The sequence below is a fragment of the Pygocentrus nattereri genome, chromosome 12, assembly GCF_015220715.1.
Source record: "Pygocentrus nattereri isolate fPygNat1 chromosome 12, fPygNat1.pri, whole genome shotgun sequence".
NCBI lineage: Eukaryota > Metazoa > Chordata > Actinopteri > Characiformes > Serrasalmidae > Pygocentrus > Pygocentrus nattereri.
In genome coordinates, this window is record NC_051222.1 from 3,016,344 (window position 1) to 3,038,127 (window position 21,784).

The window sequence follows — 21,784 nt, forward strand, 5'->3', positions numbered from 1 at the left end:
ATTGTGGTCCAGGAAGTCAGTGGGGAAACAGGACAGACTCCTCTGAATTCCACTAAGAGAAGAATCTAAATTACATTTACAATAAATACAAGTTGCTGCTGTTGTGCTTTAACAGCACAAAAGTTGAAAATAAAGGCCCATATAACTGACCAGGGGACCTCTACTACGACAGAAATTTGACCTTGTAAGTACAACCCCAATTCCAATGAAGTTGGGACGTTGTGTAAAACGTAAATAAAAACAGAATACAATGATTTGCAAATCCTTTTCAACCTAAATTCAATTAAATACACTACAAAGTCAAGATATTTAATGTTCAAACGGATAAACATTATTGTTTTTTGCAAATATTCACTCATTTTGAATTTGATGCCTGCAACACGTTCCAAAGAAGTTGGGACAGGGGCAACAAAAGACTGGGAAAGTTGAGGAATGCTCAAAAAACACCTGTTTCGAACATTCCACAGGTGAACAGGTTAATTGGAAACAGGTGTCATGATTGGGTATTTAGGGAGCATCACTGAAAGGCTCAGTCATTCACAAGCAAGGACGGGGCGAGGTTCACCACTTTGTGAACAACTGCGTGAGCAAACAGTTTAAGAACAACTTTCTCAATGTGCAATTGCAAGGAATTTAGGGATTTCATCATCTACCGTCCATAATATCATCAAAAGATTCAGAGAATCTGGAGAAATCTCTGCAAGTAAGCGGCAAGGCAGAAAACCAACACTGAATGCCCGTGACCTTCCATCCCTCAGGCGGCACTACATTAAAAACTGACATTATTCTGTAACGGGCACAATTTTACACAATGTCCCAACTTCATTGGAATTGGGGTTGTAACATCCCTATAGTTGTCCTGTACACCTTGCTCTATTGCCAGTGTTGTTTTATGAGATTGCATGCATCTGTTAGCTGGGGGGGGTCAACCGATAGCGATATTGATTATTAGGAAACTGATAACCAAAATAAGGATCTGATATATGTTTGCATGTTGATGTTAATGTTTCAAAATTCTGTAAAATTTATAAGAACGCAGTCCCAACACAGCACATAAATATTGGAACATAATGTTGATGTTTAAAATAGTAATGCTAACACTAAACATTTGATTATTTAAATTATTATTATAAAGTTCATAGAGCTTCCAGACAACATGAACATTTGGAAACTAAATTTTAAACTAAATTTTAAATAGTGATTGAGCAAGAAGCAGCAGTTTTATACAGTTCTAACAAAGGCATTGTAGTTTGTGAAGGTGTGATTTTAAATCCCAGACCATCTCCAACCCAGTTTCCAGAAAATTGGGATACTATGTAAAATTTAAACAAGAACAGAACACAATGATGTGCAATAATTTAGCCTCTTTAATGCTAAAAAAATCTGGTGGAACATTTCACAACTAATTAGGTTAATTGGAAACTGGTCAGTAACATTATTGGGTACAAAGAAGCTTTTTAAGGCTTTCCGAAGTACAACCCCAATTCCAATGAAGTTGGGAAGTTCTGTAAACCATAAATAAAATAGACCATAAAATGGTGGTTGGCTAGTGTAGTGGTTAACACCTTTGCTTTCTACGCTGTAGACTGGAGTTCAATCCCCGACCAGGGCAAGCACCCTACACTATACCAATAAGGGTCCTTGGGCAAGACTCCTAACACCACCTTGGCCTCCCTGTGTAAAATGGTCAAATTGTAAGTTGCTCTGGATAAGAGCGTCAGCCAAATGCCATAAATGTAAATAAAAACAATGTGATGATTTGCAAATCTTTTTCAACTTATATTCAATTGTATACACTACAAAGACAAGATATTTAATGTTCAAACAGATAAACTTTATTGTTTTTTGCAAATATACATTCATTTTGAATTTGATCCCTGCAACACGTTCCAGAGAAGTTGGGACAGGGGCGTGTTTACCACTGTGTTACATCACCTTTCCTTTAACACTCAATAAGCGTTTGGGAACTGAGGACACTGATTGTTGAAGCTCTGTAGGCGGAATTATTTCCCATTCTTGCTTGATGTCCAGCTTCAGCTGCTCAGCAGTCCGGGGTCTCCATTGTCATATTTTGTGCTTCATAATGTGCCACACATTTTCAATGGGAGACAGGTCTGGACTGCAGGCAGGCCAGTCTAGTACCTGCACTCTTTTACTACGAAGCCACGCTGTTGTAACACATGCAGAATGTGGCTTGGCATTGTCTTGCTGAAATAAGCAGGACGTCCCTGAAAAAGACGCTGCTTGGATGGCAGCAGATGTTGCTCCAAAACCTGTATGTACCTTTCAGCATTAATGGTGCCTTCACAGATGTGCAGGTTACCCATGCCATGGGCACTAACACACTCCCACACCATCAGAGATGCTGGCTTTTGAACTTTGCGCTGAAAACAATCCGGACAGTCCTTTTCCTCTTTGGCCTGGAGGACACGACGTCCATGATTTGAAATGTAGACTCGTCAGACGACAGGACACTTTTCCACTTTGTGTCAGTCCATCTCAGATGAGCTCGGGCCCAGAGAAGCCGGCGGCGTTTCTGGGTGGTGTTGATATGTGGCTTTCGCTTTGCATGGCTGAGTTTTAATTTGCACTTGTAGATGGAGCAACGAGCTGTGTTCACTGACAATGGTTTTCTGAAGTGTTTCTGAGCCCATGTGGGAATATCCGTTACAGAATGATGTGGGTTTTTAATGCAGCGCCGCCTGAGGGATCAAAGTTCATGGGCATTCAGTGTTGGTTTTCTGCCTTGCCGCTTACTTGCAGAGATTTCTCCAGATTCTCTGAATCTTTTGATGATATTATGGACTGTAGATGATGAAATCCCTAAATTCCTTGCAATATTATGTTGAGAAACGTTGTTCTTAAACTGTTGTTCACAAAGTGGTGAACCTCACCCCGTCCTTGCTTGTGAACGACTGAGCCTTTCAGGGACGCTCCCTTTATACCCAATCATGACACTCACCTGTTTCCAATTAACCTGTTCACCTGTGGAATGTTCCAAACAGGTTTTTTTTTTTTAGCATTCCTCAACTTTCCTAGTCTTTTGTTGCCCCTGTCCCAACTTCTTTGGAACATGTTGCAGGCATCAAATTCAAAATGAGTTAATATTTGCAAAAAACAATAAAGTGTATCCATTTGAACATTAAATATCTCGTCTTTGTAGTGTATTCAATTGAATATAGGTTTAAAAGGATTTGCAAATCATCGTATTCTGTTTTTATTCATGTTTTACACAACATCCCAACTTCATTGGAATTGGGGTTGTAGACGGTGATCAGTTGACAGCTTAGCACCTCTCTTTACCCGAGTGTCCAGAACATACGGTCCCAAGTCAGATGAAACAACAACAAAGTCGATCATTGACCTCTGACCCAAGGAGCTCTGGTACCACGTACACTTATGAACATCCTTGTGTTCGAACTTGGTGTTTGTTATCTCCATGCCTGGCACAGAAGTCCAATAACAATTCACCATTCAGGTTTATATCGGGCAGGCCGTTCTTCCCAGTCACGCCTCTCCAGGTCTGTTAGACCTTTTTTTGAGATTATTCAATGCCGTGGATGCCATGGATCCTAAGACCAAATCCATGCTTTTCACAACAGCTGTTGCATGGTGCTGATTGCTGCTTCATTTGGTATGTACTTTGCCCCATATTATGTCATACCTAATAGCCACTGTAGACCTTTCCTAACAGTTGGAGCTGGCATGTTTGTGACTGCTTTCATCTCATATTTGTCAGGCTGCGGTATCTATTTTTGTTGTCCAGTGTGAAGAATATTCTCTAAGCATTCTCTAACCAAGTTTGGAGATGCCACCTGCCTGTTGATGAAGAATATCAGTTATTTTGTCATGTCCCAGTTGGAGTGATTTGTTCTCCATAAGCCATCAGTGTTGTGTCTGTGGGTACCAGATGCACATTACCTGCAACTCTCTGACCTGTTATTCACATCAGCACCTGTGTCTAACTTACCTTCGGTATACCTCCATCCATCCATCCATGTTTATTGGTATTCTTCTGATGAGCATCGTTCATGTTAAGTGCATTCAAAGCTGTCCACATATAATGAATCCATGACTGGTACTGTCTGTACAGCTTTAGCTTCTCATACTGGCTGTTTACATGCAAAACATTTTGCCAATCCAATTGAATACCTTCTGATTGCTGATTTAGACTGATGTGTTTACATGCTCACTCTAGTAAACAATCTGATGGAAAATCTTTGCTTACATGCACACTACAAGTAATCCAATCAAAAATGGCACGCATGTGTGGAGAACTACTCAGAGTAAATGTTATCATGACAGTGAACATCATGTGAGGTCCAGTCAGGCTGCATGTAAAAGTGGCTATTTTTGGGAAGTGATTAGATTTGTCACACATTTCACAACATAGGCTAGGAATGCTCTTCAGACTTATGTTTTCCTAAATCCTAAATTTTTCTTTCTGGACAGGATCTCCTTTAGCAAACTTTCATTTTGCTTTTCCATTTTTGCCATTCCATTTGCCAGTGCATTCACTTCACAAACCATAATACTGATTTGTTCCCTGCCTATCTCTGGCGTTCTGCAAGTGTTGATGGCTTTGGCCAGAGTTAGCTTGTGTTCTCTTAAACGTTTTTCTTTGATGTGCTTCTGCATTTTACTGAAGACAATTTTGTCCCAGAGTGTCTCACTCTCAACAGCCCCAAACTCAAACTGTCCCCCAAACTGCAGCAATCATTAAACAGCCTTCTGTCATCTACAAATGTAGGCAGAACTTTAACGGTGTCTTAAATGGACCTCCCCAAAAGATCATTAAACAGTTACAGCTCATTCAGAATACTGCTGTTAGAGGTTTAATCAAGAGCATGAGAACAAAGCACATTACTCCAGTTCTAAAATCTTTACATTGGTTTCCAGTAAGTTACAGAGTAGATTTTAAAGTGCTGCTACTAGTCTATGAAATCACCAAATGGTGTAGGCCCAGAATGCATCTCTGATGTGTTTTAAAGAATGTAAACTGAGTATGTCTCTTATCTCCATATATACAAGTCATCTAATAGAGCCCAGGTGCACACACACACAGAATATTTTAGCATGCATGCTTTTGCGTAACTCCTTTAATCCACTTGTGCAGCCCTACTCATTCACATTTTACATGATGCTTGTAGTACCAGTCAAACCACCGCACCTTTACCAGTATATGCTCATTCTATACTATACTCTTATGATCCATGGTCTCTCACTGGATAACTTGTTCTTTTTTGGTAGGTTTCAAGCTGCACACCGAGTTTGACTGGTTTAACTTGACACTTCTAGACACCAGATAAGAGTCTTTCTGTTCATGTTTTTGGAGTTTTTTTAGCCATTCTACCATGCAAAACGTTTCTATTTCTGTGAAATTCTTGCATGCACAGTATGTTTAAAAACTATGCAGATTTTCAATGATGTTCAAGCCAGTTAACTGTGAGGGCCAATCCAGTGGCTTCAGGGTGCAGTTCTAGAAGTGATGCATGATGATTCTGAGGTGTGTTTTGGATCATTGTTCAGTTTTTGAAGCCAGCCTCTTTTCAGCTTCAGTTTCTTGGCTGTGGTAATATTTTCTTTCAGAATTTAAAGATATTAAGTGGAATCATTTCTTTGATTGACCTTTGTAGTGTTCCCTGTGCCACTCACTGCCACACAAACCCAAAGCATGATAGATCCACCAGTATGCTAACCCAAAGGCAAGGTTTCCTTTTCATCAAATGCTGTTTTTTTTCCTCCAAAAATGGTTACAAATAACAATGGTTACAAATAACAATTTTCTTACTTTATCAATCCTGATCACATCTCCAAAATGTAGTGTAGTCACTGTAGTGTGCTGGGTGGTCGATAGTGAGCTGGTAGAGCTCAGTGTGTAGAGTGCTGGGTGGTCGGTAATGAGCTGGTGGAGGTCAGTGTGTAGTGTGCTGGGTGATCAGTAGTGAGCTGGTGGAGCTCAGTGGGTAGTGTGCTGGGTGGTCGGTAGTGAGCTGGTGGAGGTCAGTGTGTAGTGTGCTGGGTGATCAGTAGTGAGCTGGTGGAGCTCAGTGTGTAGTGTGCTGGGTGGTCGGTAGTGAGCTGGTGGAGCTCAGTGTGTAGTGTGCTGGGTGGTCAGTAGTGAGCTGGTAGAGCTCAGTGTGTAGTGTGCTGGGTGGTCGGTAATGAGCTGGTAGAGCTCAGTGTGTGGTGTGCTGGGTGGTCGGTAATGAGCTGGTGGAGCTCAGTGTGTAGTGCGCTGGGTGGTCAGTAGTGAGCCGGTGGAGCTCAGTGTGTAGTGTGCTGGGTGGTTGGTACTGAGCTGGTGGAGCTCAGTGTGTAGTGTGCTGGGTGGTCAGTAGTGAGCTGGTGGAGCTCAGTGTGTGGTGTGCTGGGTGGTCGGTAGTGAGCTGGTGGAGCTCAGTGTGTAGTGTGCTGGGCGGTCGGTACTGAGCTGGCGGAGCTCAGTATGTAGTCTACTGGGTGGTCGGTACTGAGCTGGTGGAGCTCAGTGTGTAGAGTGCTGGGTGTTTAGTAGTGAGCAGGTGGAGCTCAGTGTGTAGTGTGCTGGGTGGTCAGTAGTGAGCTGGTGGAGCTCAGTGTGTAGAGTGCTGGGTGGTCAGTAGTGAGCAGGTGGATCTCAGTGTGTAGTGTGCTGGGTGGTCAGTAGTGAGCTGGTGGAGCTCAGTGTGTAGTGTGCTGGGTGGTCAGTAGTGAGCTGGTGGAGCTCAGTGTGTAGTGTGCTGGGTGGTCAGTAGTGAGCTGGTGGAGCTCAGTGTAGTGTGCTGGGTGGTCAGTAGTGAGCTGGTGGAGCACAGTGTGTAGTGTGCTGGGTGGTCAGTAGTGAGCTGGTGGAGCTCAGTGTGTAGAGTGCTGGGTGGTCAGTAGTGAGCAGGTGGAGCTCAGTGTGTAGTGTGCTGGGCGGTCAGTAGTGAGCTGGTGGAGCTCAGTGTGTAGTGTGCTGGGCAGTCAGTAGTGAGCTGGTGGAGCTCAGTGTGTAGTGTGCTGGGTGGTCAGTAGTGAGCTGGTGGAGCTCAGTGTTTAGTGTGCCGGGCGGTCGGTAGTGAGCTGGTGGAGCTCAGTGTGTAGTGTGCCGGGCGGTCGGTAGTGAGCTGGTGGAGCTCCGTGTGTAGTGTGCCGGGCGGTCGGAAGAGAGCTGGTGGAGCTCCGTGTGTAGTGTGCTGGGCGGTCAGTAGTGAGCTGGTGGAGCTCAGTGTGTAGTGTGCTGGGCGGTCAGTAGTGAGCTGGTGGAGCTCAGTGTGTAGTGTGCTGGGCGGTCAGTAGTGAGCTGGTGGAGCTCAGTGTGTAGTGTGCTGGGTGGTCAGGTTGGTCAGTAACAGACTGTGGTGTTGTTGTTAAGCTCTGATGCTGCCGGTGTGACCAGTTTGACAGCTTGGGGATAGAAACTGTTCTTGAACCTGGTGGTTCTGACTCGGATGTTCCGGAACCTTTTTCTGAATGGCAGAGGTTGGAACTGTCGTGTTGGGTTCTTTAGTAAAACACAAAAAGGACGAGACCGGGTTTGGGTGACTCCGCTTTACTCGCATGCAGTCCAAAAAACAAAAACATTCCCCGAAGTGCATTCCCCTCTCTGACATCGGAGTTCCCCCACAAGACATCCCCCTCTAGTGTCTTGCACATAGATTACACCACATCTCCCCTCCTGAGAATTGTTTAACTAAACATTGAACTCTATCTTAATTTGTATTAACCTTACATGCAACCTAACATTGCATTTATCACCAATGTGTTTACTTCCTATAGGCTTCTGTCCTGGATGCTGGCACAATATGCTGACCTCTGTGAAACACATTCTTACTGAGGGAAAGTAACCATATTAGTCTCTCATATTTAAGGCCATCTTTAACTTAACCTGCAGGCCACCGAAATCAACATGTAACAAATTTCTGGTTAAACTTCCCCCCCTACATCGCTATGTCACCTAGACCAACATTCAACATAACATCAAATAGCCTTTCTCTTTTGTTTTGGTTTTCATATTGGTTTATCAGTTTTTTTTTTTCACTCCAGCTTCACAAGTCCAGTCTTTCCGGCTTGATGACAGGTCTGCCTGACCTGGTGCGGATGATTGGAGGAGACCCTTGTGACTTCTCAGTGGACACCGCAACAGTGTCTCGGGCACGGTCTGCTTTGGCAGCTTGATCCTGTGTCCCGTCGCTGTTGTCGGGCGCCATGGGCACCAGGTGTCGGCGATTTCTCCTGATGGTGCCCTGGGGTCCACCGATCAAGTAAGATCTGGGTGTCGCGTGTGCAGATGTGACTGTACCTGGTGTCTTGGAGTCTGTAATCCACACGCGGTCCCCTGGGGACAGGTAGGGGAGATTTCTCGCCCTGTGTCTGTGGTCGTAGTTGTTCGCGTCCATCCATCTTCTCACTCTCTCTCTGCTTTGCACTGCTCGTAGGTCTGGGATGGCTGGATTGAGCATAGCAGGAAATGAAGGCACGGTGGTGCGTAGCCGCCGGCCCATTAGCAGCTGGGCTGGGCTGAAGCCATTGCTCAGGGGAGTGCTCCTGTAGGCCAGCAGTGCACGGTACGGATCAGGCGCTTTTTCCAGCAGGTTTTTGATGGTTTGGACGGCACGCTCTGCCTCACCATTGCTTTGAGGATATCTCGGGCTGCTCGTCACGTGCTCGAACTCATACTCTGCTGCGAATGTTGTCATTTGGGCACCTGAAAACTGCGGCCCGTTGTCTGTGATTAAAGTCTCAGGTATGCTATGCCTGGCAAAAATGGACTTGAGGTGCACTATGACATCAGCACACCTAGTTGGCCTCAGCTGCGCGATCTCTATGTACCTAGAGAAATAGTCCACAACAAGTAAGTAGTTGGTGTTCTTCAATGAGAACAAGTCGGCCCCAAGCTTCTGCCATTGCCTGTCTGGCAGCTTGGTTGGCATGAGAGGCTCGGTTGGGTTAGTTCGTTCTTTGACGCACGCAGCACATTTCCGCACCAGCTCTTCAATCTGGCTACTGAGCCCCGGCCACCACACTGACTGCTTAGTCTACGTAAATGTTTGTCTCTTCCATCAGGCCGTCGCCATCTGTCGCTCCACCAGGCTTCAGCGGAGCCCGGGAGAGCGTGTCTGCAGTCGTGAGGCTCTTCCCTGGAACGTGTGTGATGGTGTACTTGTATCTCATGAGTCTCATCCTGAATCTCTGTATTCTAGGAGGGAGTGTGTCCAGTGCTTGTCCACCTAGCAGGCTCACGAGGGGTTTGTGGTCGGTCTCCAGCTTGAAGTGAAGGCCAATGATGAAGTCTCTGAATCTTTCGCATGCCCAGGTCAGGGCCAGCGCCTCTTTTTCCACCTGAGAGTACCTCTGCTCTGTGTTCGTGAGTGCTCTGGATGCGTATGCCACTGGCGCCCAGGCGCCCTGCTGTTCCTGAAGGAGAACGCCACCTAGCCCGTATGATGAGGCGTCGGCTGAGATTTTCAGGTTTTTGTTTGGGTCGTACAGCTGCAGCACCGGGGTGGACGACAGCTCCTTTTTGAGACTGGTGAATGCTTTGCTTTGCTCTGGGCCCCAGTACCACTGGTTCTTTTTTGACAGCAAGTCCCTCAGAGCTTTGTCTTTTTCAGCAAGGTTTGGCACGAATTTGCCTAGCTGGTTCACCATGCCCAGGAAGCTCCTGAGCTCGCTGATGTTCTGTGGCGGATCCATCTCTCGCACGGTGCGTGTCTTTTCAGGGTCCGGGGTCACTCCCTCTGGCGAGATGACATGGCCGAGGAACTTCACCGTTGTCTTACTGAATTCACACTTGGCCATGTTCAGAGTGATGTCTGCCTCTTGTGCCCTCTGCAGAACTGCGTGCACACGGGCGTCGTGCTCCGCTTGCGTGGACCCCCATATGAGGACATCATCCATGTGGCAGACGACCCCTTCCCGCCCCTCGGTCACCTTCACCATTTGGTTCTGAAAGTGTTCCGGCGCAGACGAGATGCCGAATGGTAAGCGGTTGAAGAAGTAGCGTCCGAATGGGGTAATGAATTTAGTGTAGTGGGCACAGTCTTTGGTCAGGGGGATTTGCCAAAACCCCATGTTGGCGTCGATCTTCGAGAAGAACTTTGCCCCTGACAGCATGCCAAGGGTCTGGTCGACTGACGGGAGGATGAACTTTTCCCTGCATACAGCTTCATTCAGAGGGGTGAGATCGACACAGATTCGGACCTCGTCTTTGTCCTTCTTTGGTGCCACCACCATGCCGGAACACCACTCAGTCGGTTCTTCGATCCGGCTGATGACTCCAAGCTTTTCCATGCGCTGGAGCTCCTGCTTTACTTTTCCCATCAGAGGCAGTGGGACACGTCGTGGCGCTTTCAAAGACACAGGCTTGACGCCAGGCTTGAGCTTGATGGTGTACAGCTGTTGTACTAGACCTAGCCCATCACACAACTTCGGGTATGTCTGCTTTACTGAGTCCAAGTCTATGCTATCTATCCTTGCCACCAGTCTGAGGTTGACTGATGCAGGTCTGCTCAGTAGAGCTGTGTTCAGGTGTTTAACTATGTACAAATCCTCTGTGGTGTGCTTGTCCCCACTGTGCAGCACTTCTCTGGTTACTCCAACTACAGGCAGTGGCACGTGCCCAAGCCCAAACAACACTTTGTTGCCTGGAGCGAGGCTGCTGGATACCCCTCCATATATCTGTCTGTACGCCTGCTCGGGTATGACAGTAACGTCAGCCCCTGTGTCTATCTTGAATTTCACATTAGTGTCTCTGATCTTTAGGTCTACTGTCCATGCCTGTTTGCCTGCATCTACAATGCCAAGGAATATGTTTTTATCTGTGTCTTCTGAGACTGCGCTCACACGCTTGGCAGACTTACACACTTTGCCGTAATGCCCACGTTTCCCACAGTTATGGCAATCTGCATTCTTTGCAGGGCAACTGAATTTTGTATGAAATGGCGTCTTACCGCATCTCTGGCATGGCTGTCCTGCCCCCTGTGTGTCGTGCTTATCCTTGGTCTGCTTCGCCGGCTGCTTTTTGTTTTTCCAGGCCGGTCTTTTCCCTTTGTCGCTGTGCACTGCGTCCACTGTCGCTTTGTTTGCATGCGGGTTTCCCCGGATATCTATTTGTTGCCGTTTAATGTTCTCCGCTTGCCTGGCCATGTTGATGGCTTTCGCTAAGTCCAGCTCTCTCTCCATCTGCATTTTCTGTGAGAGTGCATGGTCTCTGATGCCCACCACAATTCGATCACGTAGCAGCTCCTCGCGAAGTGCTCCATATCCGCAGTCTTCCGCGAGTGCATACAAGGCTGTGATGAACGAGTCTGCCGATTCCGTTGGCTCTTGCACTCACATGTTGAATTTGGCTCGCTGGTATATCACGTTCTTTTTAGGTACAGAAAAGTTCGTAAAGCCGTCCTTGACTGAGCTGTATACGAGTTTTTGATCGTCCGTTATCCGCAGCCCTCTCAACACATCATCTGCCTTGTCACCCATGCAGTATATAAGCGTGTTCACCTGGTTAGCTTCCGACGACTTGTCCAACTCGCTCACCACTTGGAAGCGTTCGAAACGTCTTATCCATTTTTCCCAGTCTTGTGGCTTCAAAAAGTCGAAGGATTTTGGTGGATTTATTGAGAACGTTGCTGAGGCGTTCGCACGTGCTTGAGCCTGTGGCATGGCTCGCTGCTCCCGCACTGCCACTGGTTGCTCCTCTTGCGACATGCTAACTTATGTTTAATAAACTACTCAACTAACTACACTAACTGGACTTCTGTACTACTATCTTCTCATACAAACACTCTTCCCTACTCTTTTCCGACGAGCCACTTCTGACACCATGTCGTGTTGGGTTCTTTAGTAAAACACAAAAAGGACGAGACCAGGTTTGGGTGACACCGCTTTACTCGCATGCAGTCCAAAAAACAAAAACATTCCCCGAAGTGCATTCCCCTCTCCGAAATCGGAGTTCCCCCACAAGACATCCCCCTCTAGTGTCTTGCACATAGATTACACCACAGGAACAGGGGGTGGCTGGGATGTGTGGGGTCCGAGGATATGTTGATGGCTTTCCTGTGACATCGCTTATCATATATGTCCTCTATGGGTGGGAGGACAGCTGTGGTGATGTGTTGAGCAGTTTTGACCATCCTCTGCAGGGCCTTGTGTTCAGCAGCGGTGGTGCTGCCTTACCAGATTGTGATGCAGCTGGTCGAGATGCTCTCCACTGTGGCTCTGTAGAAGCTGCAGAGGAGCTGTTGTGGCAGGTTGACTTTTTTTAACCTTCTGAGGAAGTGAAGGTGTTGTTGACTTTTCCTGATGATGTGGGATGTGTTGAGTGACCAGGTGAGATCCTCGGATATGTAGACACCAAGAAACCTGAAGCTGTTCACCCTTTCCACCATCGTCCCCTTGATGCTCAGTGGTGCATGCTCTCTACTTCCCCTCCTGAAGTCAACAATTAGTTCTTTGGTTCTGCTGACGTTGAGGGAGAGGTTGTTGGCAGCAAACCACTCGGTGAGGAGCTTGATTTCCTTTCTGTACAGTCCTTCATCATTGTTGGTGATATTGCCTATAATTGTGGTGTCATCTGCAAATTTTATGAAAGTGTTGGAGCTGTGTTTTGGAGTACAGTCGTAGGTGTACAGTGTGTGGAGCACTGGTGAGAGGACACAGCCTTGTGGACAGCCTGTGCTGAGTGTGAGGAAGGGGGAGATGCGTTCACCCATCTTAACAAACTGGGGTCTGCAGGTGAGGAAGTCCATAATCCAGCTGCACAGGGTGTGACTTTTTCTAAGTGTGTTGAGCTTGGAGACGAGTCTGGAGGGGATGATGGTGTTAAAGGTGGAGCTGAAGTCGATGAACAGCATTCTAACATAGGTGTTTGTTCCTTCCAGGTGGTTGAGTGCAGTGTGCATTGCCAGAGAGACATCATCCTCAGTAGGTGTTTGCCCGGTAGGCAAACTGGTGGGAGTCCAGGGTGCTGGGAAGACTCCTCTTTGAGTGAGTGAGGATCAGTCTCTCGAAGCACTTCATGACAATGGGTGTGAGGGCAATGGGGCGGTAGTCGTTCATGCTTGAGATGATGGTTTTCTTTGGGATGGGGATGATAGTTGTGGCTTTGAAGCAGGCAGGAGCAACAGACTGTGCCAAGGAGATGTTGAAAATGTCCGTGAAGGTGGCAGCCAGCTGATTGGCAAACGTTTTCAGGACCTGCCCTGGAATGCCATCAGGGCCTGCTGCTTTCTGAGTGGAGACCCATGTCAGTGCTCTCCTCACCTCTTCAGTAGTCAGTGTGAGTGGTGCAGGTGGGGGCTTCTCTGTGGAGAGGGGCAAGGCAGTGTTAGCACGTTGAGACTGAGCAGTTGTCTCAAAGCGTGTATAAAAGTTACTCAGTTCAGCAGGGAGGGAGGCATCTGTGGTTGGTGGACTGACTTTGTTCTTGTGGTCCATAATTGCTTGAATCCCTTGCCACATCCGTCGGGGGTCCAAGTTAGTGTTGAAGTGTGCTGCAATTTGTGTTCTGTACTTGTGGTCTGCAGCCCTGATACCAGCCTTTAGGTTGTGTCTGGCAGCTTTGAGCTCCTTGCTGTTGCTAGATTTAAAGGCTGCATCACGCTCTTTCAGCAGACCGCGGACTTCACTGTTCATCCATGGTTTTTTGTTTGGAAGTGTGCAGATACGTCTAATTTGAGTCACATCATCTACATAGTTCTTTATGAATCCAGTGACAGATGTTGCATATTCATTTACATTAACCAGAGACTCTGTGGTAGCTGCAGTTTTGAACATGTCCTAGTCAGTACACTGATAAAAGTCCTGTAAGACTGACTCCACTCTTGTCAGGCCACACACGCACTGCTCTCACTGTTGCTTTAACCTGTTTCAGCAGCCGGTATGTAGGCTTCATCAGCAGAGAGATGTGATCACTCTTACTGAACGGAGGCAGCGGAGTGGTGCTGTATGCCCCTTCTTCGTGTAGACGTGATCCAGTGTGCTTTTGCCTCGTGTTGAGCAGGAGACGTGCTGATGGAGCTTGGAAAACACTGTTCTGAAATCAGTTTGATTGAGCTTAGCATTGCTTTGCAAAGGAATATACGCGGCCACGACGATAACCACATTAAATTCACGAGGGAGATAATAGGGTGAGCATCTCACCACCCTGTACTCCAGATCAGGTGAGCAGAAGTGTCCGACAGCAGCTGAGTTGGTGCACCATCGGTCATTCACAAACACACACAGTCCCCCTCCCCTTGAGGGATGCGCTGAGAGCCCATGTAGTGTGATAGCTGAGTCTGATATGCTGCTGTGAAGCCAGGTTTTGGTAAAAACAAAAACACAACAGTTCCTGGTTTGGCGATCTGAAGTGAGCCTGAGTCTCAGTTCGTCCAGCTTGTTTTCCAGTGACCAGACATTTGCTAGAAGTAGGCTGGGGAGTGGAATCCGAATTAGCTTAGCTAGCCTAGCCCAGATGCCGCTGCATTTGCCCTGCTTGTGTTTACGTTCGCATGTCTGTCGACAACGTCTTCCAGTTGGGGGCGAAGCAGCGCTCGCCTCGGGGCCTCTGGAGCGAACAATAGGCAGCATGGGGTCGAGAAACAGCAGGCTGAATGTTAAGTCCGTAAACTGTCCAGTAACGTTTTACTTGCACATTGTGGTCAAACAGTAGGTGAAACATACAAATTACTCGAAAACATTGCACATTAGAGGAGAACTAGCCCAGCTGCTGCCGTCACAACACTGCCGGAAGTATTCCTTGTTCATGGACACACACAAACACACTTTAGAGTTTTAGATTCTTTTACAATTCACCTTCAGAGGCTCCTCATTCAGTTTTATAAAAGACGACACTGTTTACTCTCATTTGTTAAGGGAGAACAGTCACATTTGGCTATTTTGTAATGGCAGAAGGGACTGTGTCATACCAGAGGTTCAGCTATTATCAGCTAAACTCAGTCAATCAATGAACTCAATCAGTCATGGCTCAGCTGATCACCTGATACACCTGCCTCAACACGGGAGCCTGAAAGCTGATGCAGTGCAGATTGTGATTATTAATAATATTAGGCCAGAGCATTGGCACAGTACTTTTTGCCAGTCACTGTGCATGTAGTAGCACAAATCATAGATATAAGTATATAAATGCTGTTTTGTTGTATTCAAACTGGGGCAATTTTTCTTGTTGGACTGCTCAATATTTGTTGGACTTGTTGGACAAATACACATGTACTGAGATATCAGTTCTCATGATAAAATTGACCATAACCTCCCCAGAGTTTTAAATATTAAAAATTGAACAGACATCCTTGCATGCTGCTGATTATTTAAATGTCCTGTTTACATGGTGCTATATTTGTAACACTGTTACTAACAGTTGGCTCTAAACAAACTGTCAAAATTGAAGGAAAGACAGCCATTTGAAGTGCCTGAGTGCAGAAATATTTACATACGTTCTTACACGTAGTGATGGGATTCCTCTGAGCATAGACAGCAGATCAAATCCATCAACCTGTTAATGATTTAGATTTAAAAGATCTTAACATCTTACTACGTCTCAATGTTAAACTAATCATAAAAACCTGTTATTAATGCAAACACATACCAGATGTGTTAACCAATCAACCAGTGTTCTCTTAAACTCAGAGAACATTGAAAGTGACCCTCATTTACAATCTTGCCAAGCTGACACAGGAAAAATAGTTAATAACGTGTAAGAGCATATCAAATAATAAAAGTCAATTAATAGTAAAAAAGAAACATAGAATCAGATGAACTCTAACGTATTGTACTAGGAGTCACTGAGTGAGACCGCAGTCCAGAGTGCTGAATATACCTATACCTCTGCAACAGTTCGGTCACTGTAACTGCATGAGTTATTTAAAATATGATATTCTATGATAAACAGTCTGTTGCTTGTGTTGTAGTGTCTTCCTTGTCGTGTCCCCAAACTCGGTCATTTGCAGTTATCTCTTTGTCCACAGCCTAAACGAGTTGATGAAGAGTGATAACAGGCAAGGGAATGTTTTTTTGGTTTTAAAGGCAATAAAGGCAATGGATCTCCTCTGAGTTCATGATATTCTTTCAGCTGGATTATTAAATCTCATTCTCTTAATCAGCCACTCAGTCATCAGGGACAAATGATAGCATTGGCAAAAGCTTCCAATTGTGAGTCTGCCTAGCAATCTTGTAACTTGCAGTAATACAGATGAAACCAAGGGAGAATGTGAACCCTTAAAGGAAAAATGTAGTGTCTGTTACGTTGTGTGTATGAAAACCACCTGTGTTCCTTGATGTCAGCGCTATATTGCCTATAAACTATAAATTCATGGTTTGTGTTTGTTTTTTTCTTTAGATTGGAACATGGAGGAGAGATGAGAATCAAACCAGGACTAAAGAAATGTAAATTCACATGCACGGTTTTTAACCTTTATTTACTCTCTCTCACACACAATATCTGTTCTTCTCGAATCTCTCTTATGTGCCGATGTTTTCTTGTGTATGTTTCTCTTTGTGTGTTGTTTTCTCCTCTAATCTCCCTTTTTGTGTTTCAGTGTTTTTTCCTCTGATCTATTTTCCAATGTGTTGATGTTTCTCCTGTAATCTCTCTTCTTGTGTGCAGATTCATTTGAGCTCACCCTGGACCCAAATACAGCACTCACACAACTCTCTTTCTCTAATGGGAACAGAAATGTGAAAAATTTCTGTAAGCCACAGCCATGTTCAAATCCTGATCATCCAGAGAGATTTGATTGCTGGGGGCAGGTTCTGAGTAGAGAGTGTGTGACTGGACGCTGTTACTGGGAGGCTGAGAGGATAGAAGGAGAGATAGAAGTAGCTCTGACATATAAATCAATCAAGAGGAAAGGAAACAGTGTTCACACAAGGTTTGGACTGAATGAAAAGTCCTGGGTTCTGTTCTGTTCTGAGGGGCACTGGATCAGTCACAAAAATATTGCCACTGGTATCCCTTCTCCTCCCTCCCCCTCTAAGAGGATAGGAGTGTATGTGGACTGTCCAGCCGGCACTCTGTCCTTCTACAGAGTCTCTGATGATCAAACACTGACGCACCTTCACACGTTCAGCACCACATTCACTGAACCGCTATACGCTGGGTTTACACTTTATAATTACGCCACACTGCATGTGTGTGAGATGAAATAATCTCCTGTGTGTGTGAGAGTCAGTTTATATAAATTGGTTTATATACTTTATTGATTGGCGTTTTTCAGTTTTTGGACATATAGTATATTACAAGTTGAATACTCCTAAGATTTGTTGAAGTTGCCTATTCAAACGTGTAGTTTTGCCAATCCTAAATAAATAAACATAGGAATCACAAAACTTGTTTCTAAAAGTTTCTGTCCCCAGGCCAAATTACATACTTTGTCATTTTTAAGTCAAATAAATTAAACAGCATCTCTGCAACAGAATATTTTTTAAAAGTAGCATAGATGGATACTATTGAAATCATATTGATGTCTCTGCTTGAGTAAAAGTCCAAGAGTATTTCCCTTCAAATGTACTTAAGTATAAAGTAAAAGTACTAAAAGAGTAATTCTGGCTCTGATGTCCTGTTATCATTTTTATAACCAGACTGGCTTCATGAACTCATTTCAGGTGAAAGTCCTCCAGCGTCTCTCTTGGTAAACCAGTCTTTTAATAGAAGGTCATTAATTAGTGACGCTGACGTCTATTAAAATGATCAGAAGCACAAAACACTGAAGGTAAACAGTTTCCATCAGGGAGAACCGAGTGGCTCTGAAATCACTTTTTACACACAAGCAAAGTTTCAGTTTCAGATTTATTTACAACTTAGTTCCAAGTTGAAGTTGAATAAAAACTGGCTTTAAACTCAGGATCACAGATGAGCTCCTTTACTATGTTGATCTGTAGGCGTCTGTTCATAAACATAAACCAGCCCAAACTCATTTACTATAAAATGAAATGGTGTTTGTAGAAATTCAGAAAAAAGCCGCGTCAGTCTCGACTGCATATGTGGACATATTTCTATATTGAGCTCTATTTACACAAAGTTAGGTTAGTTCATCATTTATGTTGAACAGACTCTCCCAAAGTTTTACGCTGCTGCGCTGACGCTGAACCGTGTGCTGCCCAGTGGTGGACTACAGGAGTAAAAATGTCTAATGAACTGTGCAGCAAGAGATGGTCTAATGACAATATACTGAGTGCACTACTACAGTAGTAATTCTCTTAAGATTAAGATTAAGTGACCCTTATTAGTCCCACAACGGGGAAATTTCACCTCCGCATTTAACCCATCCGTGAAGTGAACCACCACATACACACTAGTGAGCACACACACACTAGGGGGCAGTGAGCACACTTGCCCGGAGCGGTGGGCAGCCCAATCCGCAGCGCCTGGGGAGCAGTTGGGGGTTAGGTGTCTTGCTCAAGGACACCTCAGTCATGTGCTGTCGGCTCTGGGGATCGAACCGGCGACCTTCCGGTCACGAGGCTGGATCCCTAACCTCCAGCCCACGACTGCCCCCTGTAATTATATATGATACCTGTAATTAAGGTAGAGCAAAATACATGGCTCAAAATACTATCTAATGTAGATGTTTTCTAAATGTTTTAAATGTATCCAGTAACATAGCCCACTATCAATACATAACAAGTAGCATTTAAAATACATTAAGAACACATCTTGATAAAGCATATGTAATTTTGATTTAATTCACATGGTTTCTTGCTGTTACTTGATTTCAGTTTTCTTCATGCATTCTGCAAGTTCTGTTTGTATATATTTCATGAAAATGTTTTTATGAATAAATATTTTTTTCTCTCTCATTGTCTGCCTTAGCCCACTACTGATCACTAATAATCTTTTAAATCTCCCGTTAACTTGTGTAGATATGTGATTTTTCTGAACACGTGCACAGCACCAGTAGAACAAAGATGCTAAGCTTATTATGTGAGAACATTTCCAGTACTATGAAAATGATCAGTTTGAACATCCCTCAAAAGGTTTAGTAAAACTCAGATTAAAAACTGGATCAACATAGCAGGATCTTCAGTGTTAGCAAAGAAGCTGTTTGAGTTTCTTTTGTGTGCGTTTGTGATACGTCATGTGCTGATGTTAAAATTGTTAAAGGACCACTGACAGTATTTCTGTTAAAGATTGAATTTTTTTTTTTTTGAAGGTAAGTATTCTAAAAGAATTCTCCAAAAAAGTAACTGTATTCAGAATACTGCCCTTTCAAAACATGACACGGACCAGATAAAGGTACTTTTAAAATGTAATTTCTATATTTTAAATACTTATTGAGAGTACTCATATTCTGTTATATCCAAGTTTTACCTATAAGAAAAGGATAGTAAACTTACTATTGATTAAACCATTCGTTTTTTTCTAAACATTAAAACATCACAAACACGCTTGCCTAGTAAGTGGAAATTCTTTTGTCACACACACTGTTTTCCTGAAATCATGCAATCTGGAAATATTAAAATAGACTGGCATCCTGAAAAGATTTGAAGGTATGGCATGAAATGTCTTTACTAAGTTATGTCTCCATGATCACTGTTCTTAAAATACAAACATAAAAGGCCCTGATACTACTACTGATAGTAATACTAATCCTGTTTAATCTAACTAGTCTTCATATACACAGTTTAACTAATTTGCAGTTTTCTTGATTACTTTCACACAAGACAAAGTTTCTGCTGTCAAAAGCTCACATGCACATTCTGAAAATATTACATAAACACAAATAAACAAACATGTTTAAACACAAACATATACATAAACAAAAACACAAATCTCTGCAATATAATTTCTACAACAAATTGGATTTTTCACACTGCAAATGGAAATTGAGAAGGTGTTCTTCAGTCCAGGCACTTCCTTACTCTGATGTTCCTAGATGCAACCTGTGACTGTGGCACTGACTTTTCAAAATGAAAAGACAAAACATGTTTTGGATGTAAAATGGTGAATATAGTTGTTGTCACAATGATGAAAAAAACCCAGACCTGTGAAAACTTCATAGAAATTTACTGAAATATTCAATGATGCATTTATTATGTTTGTAGTGTTTACATGAGAAAAAAAAGAATTAAAATATATTTTCTATCACTTACAGATTGTGTTTATTTTCCCTGTGTGCCTTCATTCAACAGGCAGAATAAGGCAGTTCACAGAATGATCTTCAGTTGAAGTCATAAGTTTACATACACTTAGGTTGAAGTCATTAAAACTTTGTACATATCTAGTTTGTACATGACACAAGCAATTTTTCCAATAAACAGATTATTTCACTTATAATTCTCAAAATTCTAGTGGGTCAGAAATTTACATATGCCAAGTTTACTGTGCGTTTAAATAGTTTGGAAAATTCTAGAAAACAATATCATGGCTTTAGAAGTTTCTGAAAGGCTAATGGACATCATTTGCGTTTAATTAGAGGTGTACCTGTGGGAGTATTTTAAGCCCTACCTTCAAGGGATACTTGCCTTTTGCTTGACATCATGGGAAAATAAAAAAGAAATCAGGTAAGACACCGGAGAAAGAACTGTGGACTTCCACAAGTCTGGAACATCCTTGTGAGCAATTTCCAAACACTTAAAGATACCACATTCTGTTAAAACAATAATTTGCATGTTTAAACCTCATGGGACCATACAGCCATCAAACCCTTTAGGAAGGAGACACATTCTGTCTCCTACAGATGAACGTTCTTTGGTGCAAAAATTATGCATTAAATAAATCCAGGAAAAACAGTGAACAACCTTGGGAAGATGTGGGAGGAAACAGGTGCAAATGTGTCTATATCAACATTAAAATATGGCCTTAAATTCTACATAACCTGAAAAACCTCTCAGCAAGGAAGAAGCCACTGCTCTAAAACTGCCATAAAAATCCAGGTTAAAATTTGCAACTGCACATAGGAACAAAGATCTTTTTGGAAAAATGTCCTCTGGTCTGATGAAACAAAAAACTCTTTGGCCAGAATGACTATGCATTTTTATGGAGGAAAAAGGTGGAGGCTTGCAAGCCAAAGAACACCATCCCAACCATAAAGCATGGGAGCAGCAGCAGCATCATGTTGTAGGGGTGCTTCGTGAAATAGATGCCATTATGAGGAAGGAAAATTATGTGGAGATACTGAAGCAACATCTCAAAACTTCTGAGAAAGTTAAAGTTTCAACACAAATGGATCTTCCAAATGAAAAATACTTCCAAAGTGGTGACAAAATAGCTTAAGGACAACAAAGTTAAGGTAATGGAGTAGCCATCACAAAGCCCTGACCTTAATTCCATAGAAAATTTATGAGCAGGACTGTAAAAGCATATTCCCACAGGGAAGAGTGGGCTAAAATTCCAGTGACTTATTGTAAGAGGCTTGTGGAAGCCTACTTGAAAAATTTGACCCAAGTTAAACAATTTAAAGGCATTGCTAACAAACACTAATCATGTGTACGTAAACTTCTAAGCCACTAGAAATGTGATGAAAGAAATAAAAACTGAAAAAATTGTCTCTAGCACTATTCTGACATTTCACATTCTTAAAATAGTAGTGATCATATCTGACCTAAGAGGTGGAATTTGTACTAGGATTAAATGTCAGGCATTGTAAAAACTGAGTTTAAATGAATGTGGCTGTAATATATGTAAACTTTTGACTCAACTCTACATACCGTGTCCAACAGTAAACTATGAATCTTCTACAATTCATTTGGTCTTATTTCATGAACAAACATCTACTTTGCATTTCTATTTCTATATATATATATATATATATATATATATATATATATATATATATATATATATATATATATATATATATATATATGTATGTGTATATATATA

At 43.4% G+C, this 21,784-nt stretch overlaps 1 protein-coding gene across 8 annotated transcripts in view; it reads left to right on the top strand.

The window, feature by feature from the left end:
* Window positions 1–17,577, top strand: part of LOC108411889 — a 65,262-nt gene extending 47,685 nt beyond the window's left edge. For all 8 annotated transcript variants that reach the window (XM_037543662.1, XM_037543657.1, XM_037543661.1 and 5 more), the window contains 2 exons: window positions 16,301–16,347; window positions 16,568–17,577. In XM_037543662.1, coding sequence (XP_037399559.1) covers window positions 16,301–16,347; window positions 16,568–17,109 — 589 coding nt within the window. In that variant the 3' untranslated portion in view covers window positions 17,110–17,577. The remainder of the gene's footprint in view (window positions 1–16,300; window positions 16,348–16,567) is intronic.
* Window positions 17,578–21,784: the final 4,207 nt, after the last annotated feature.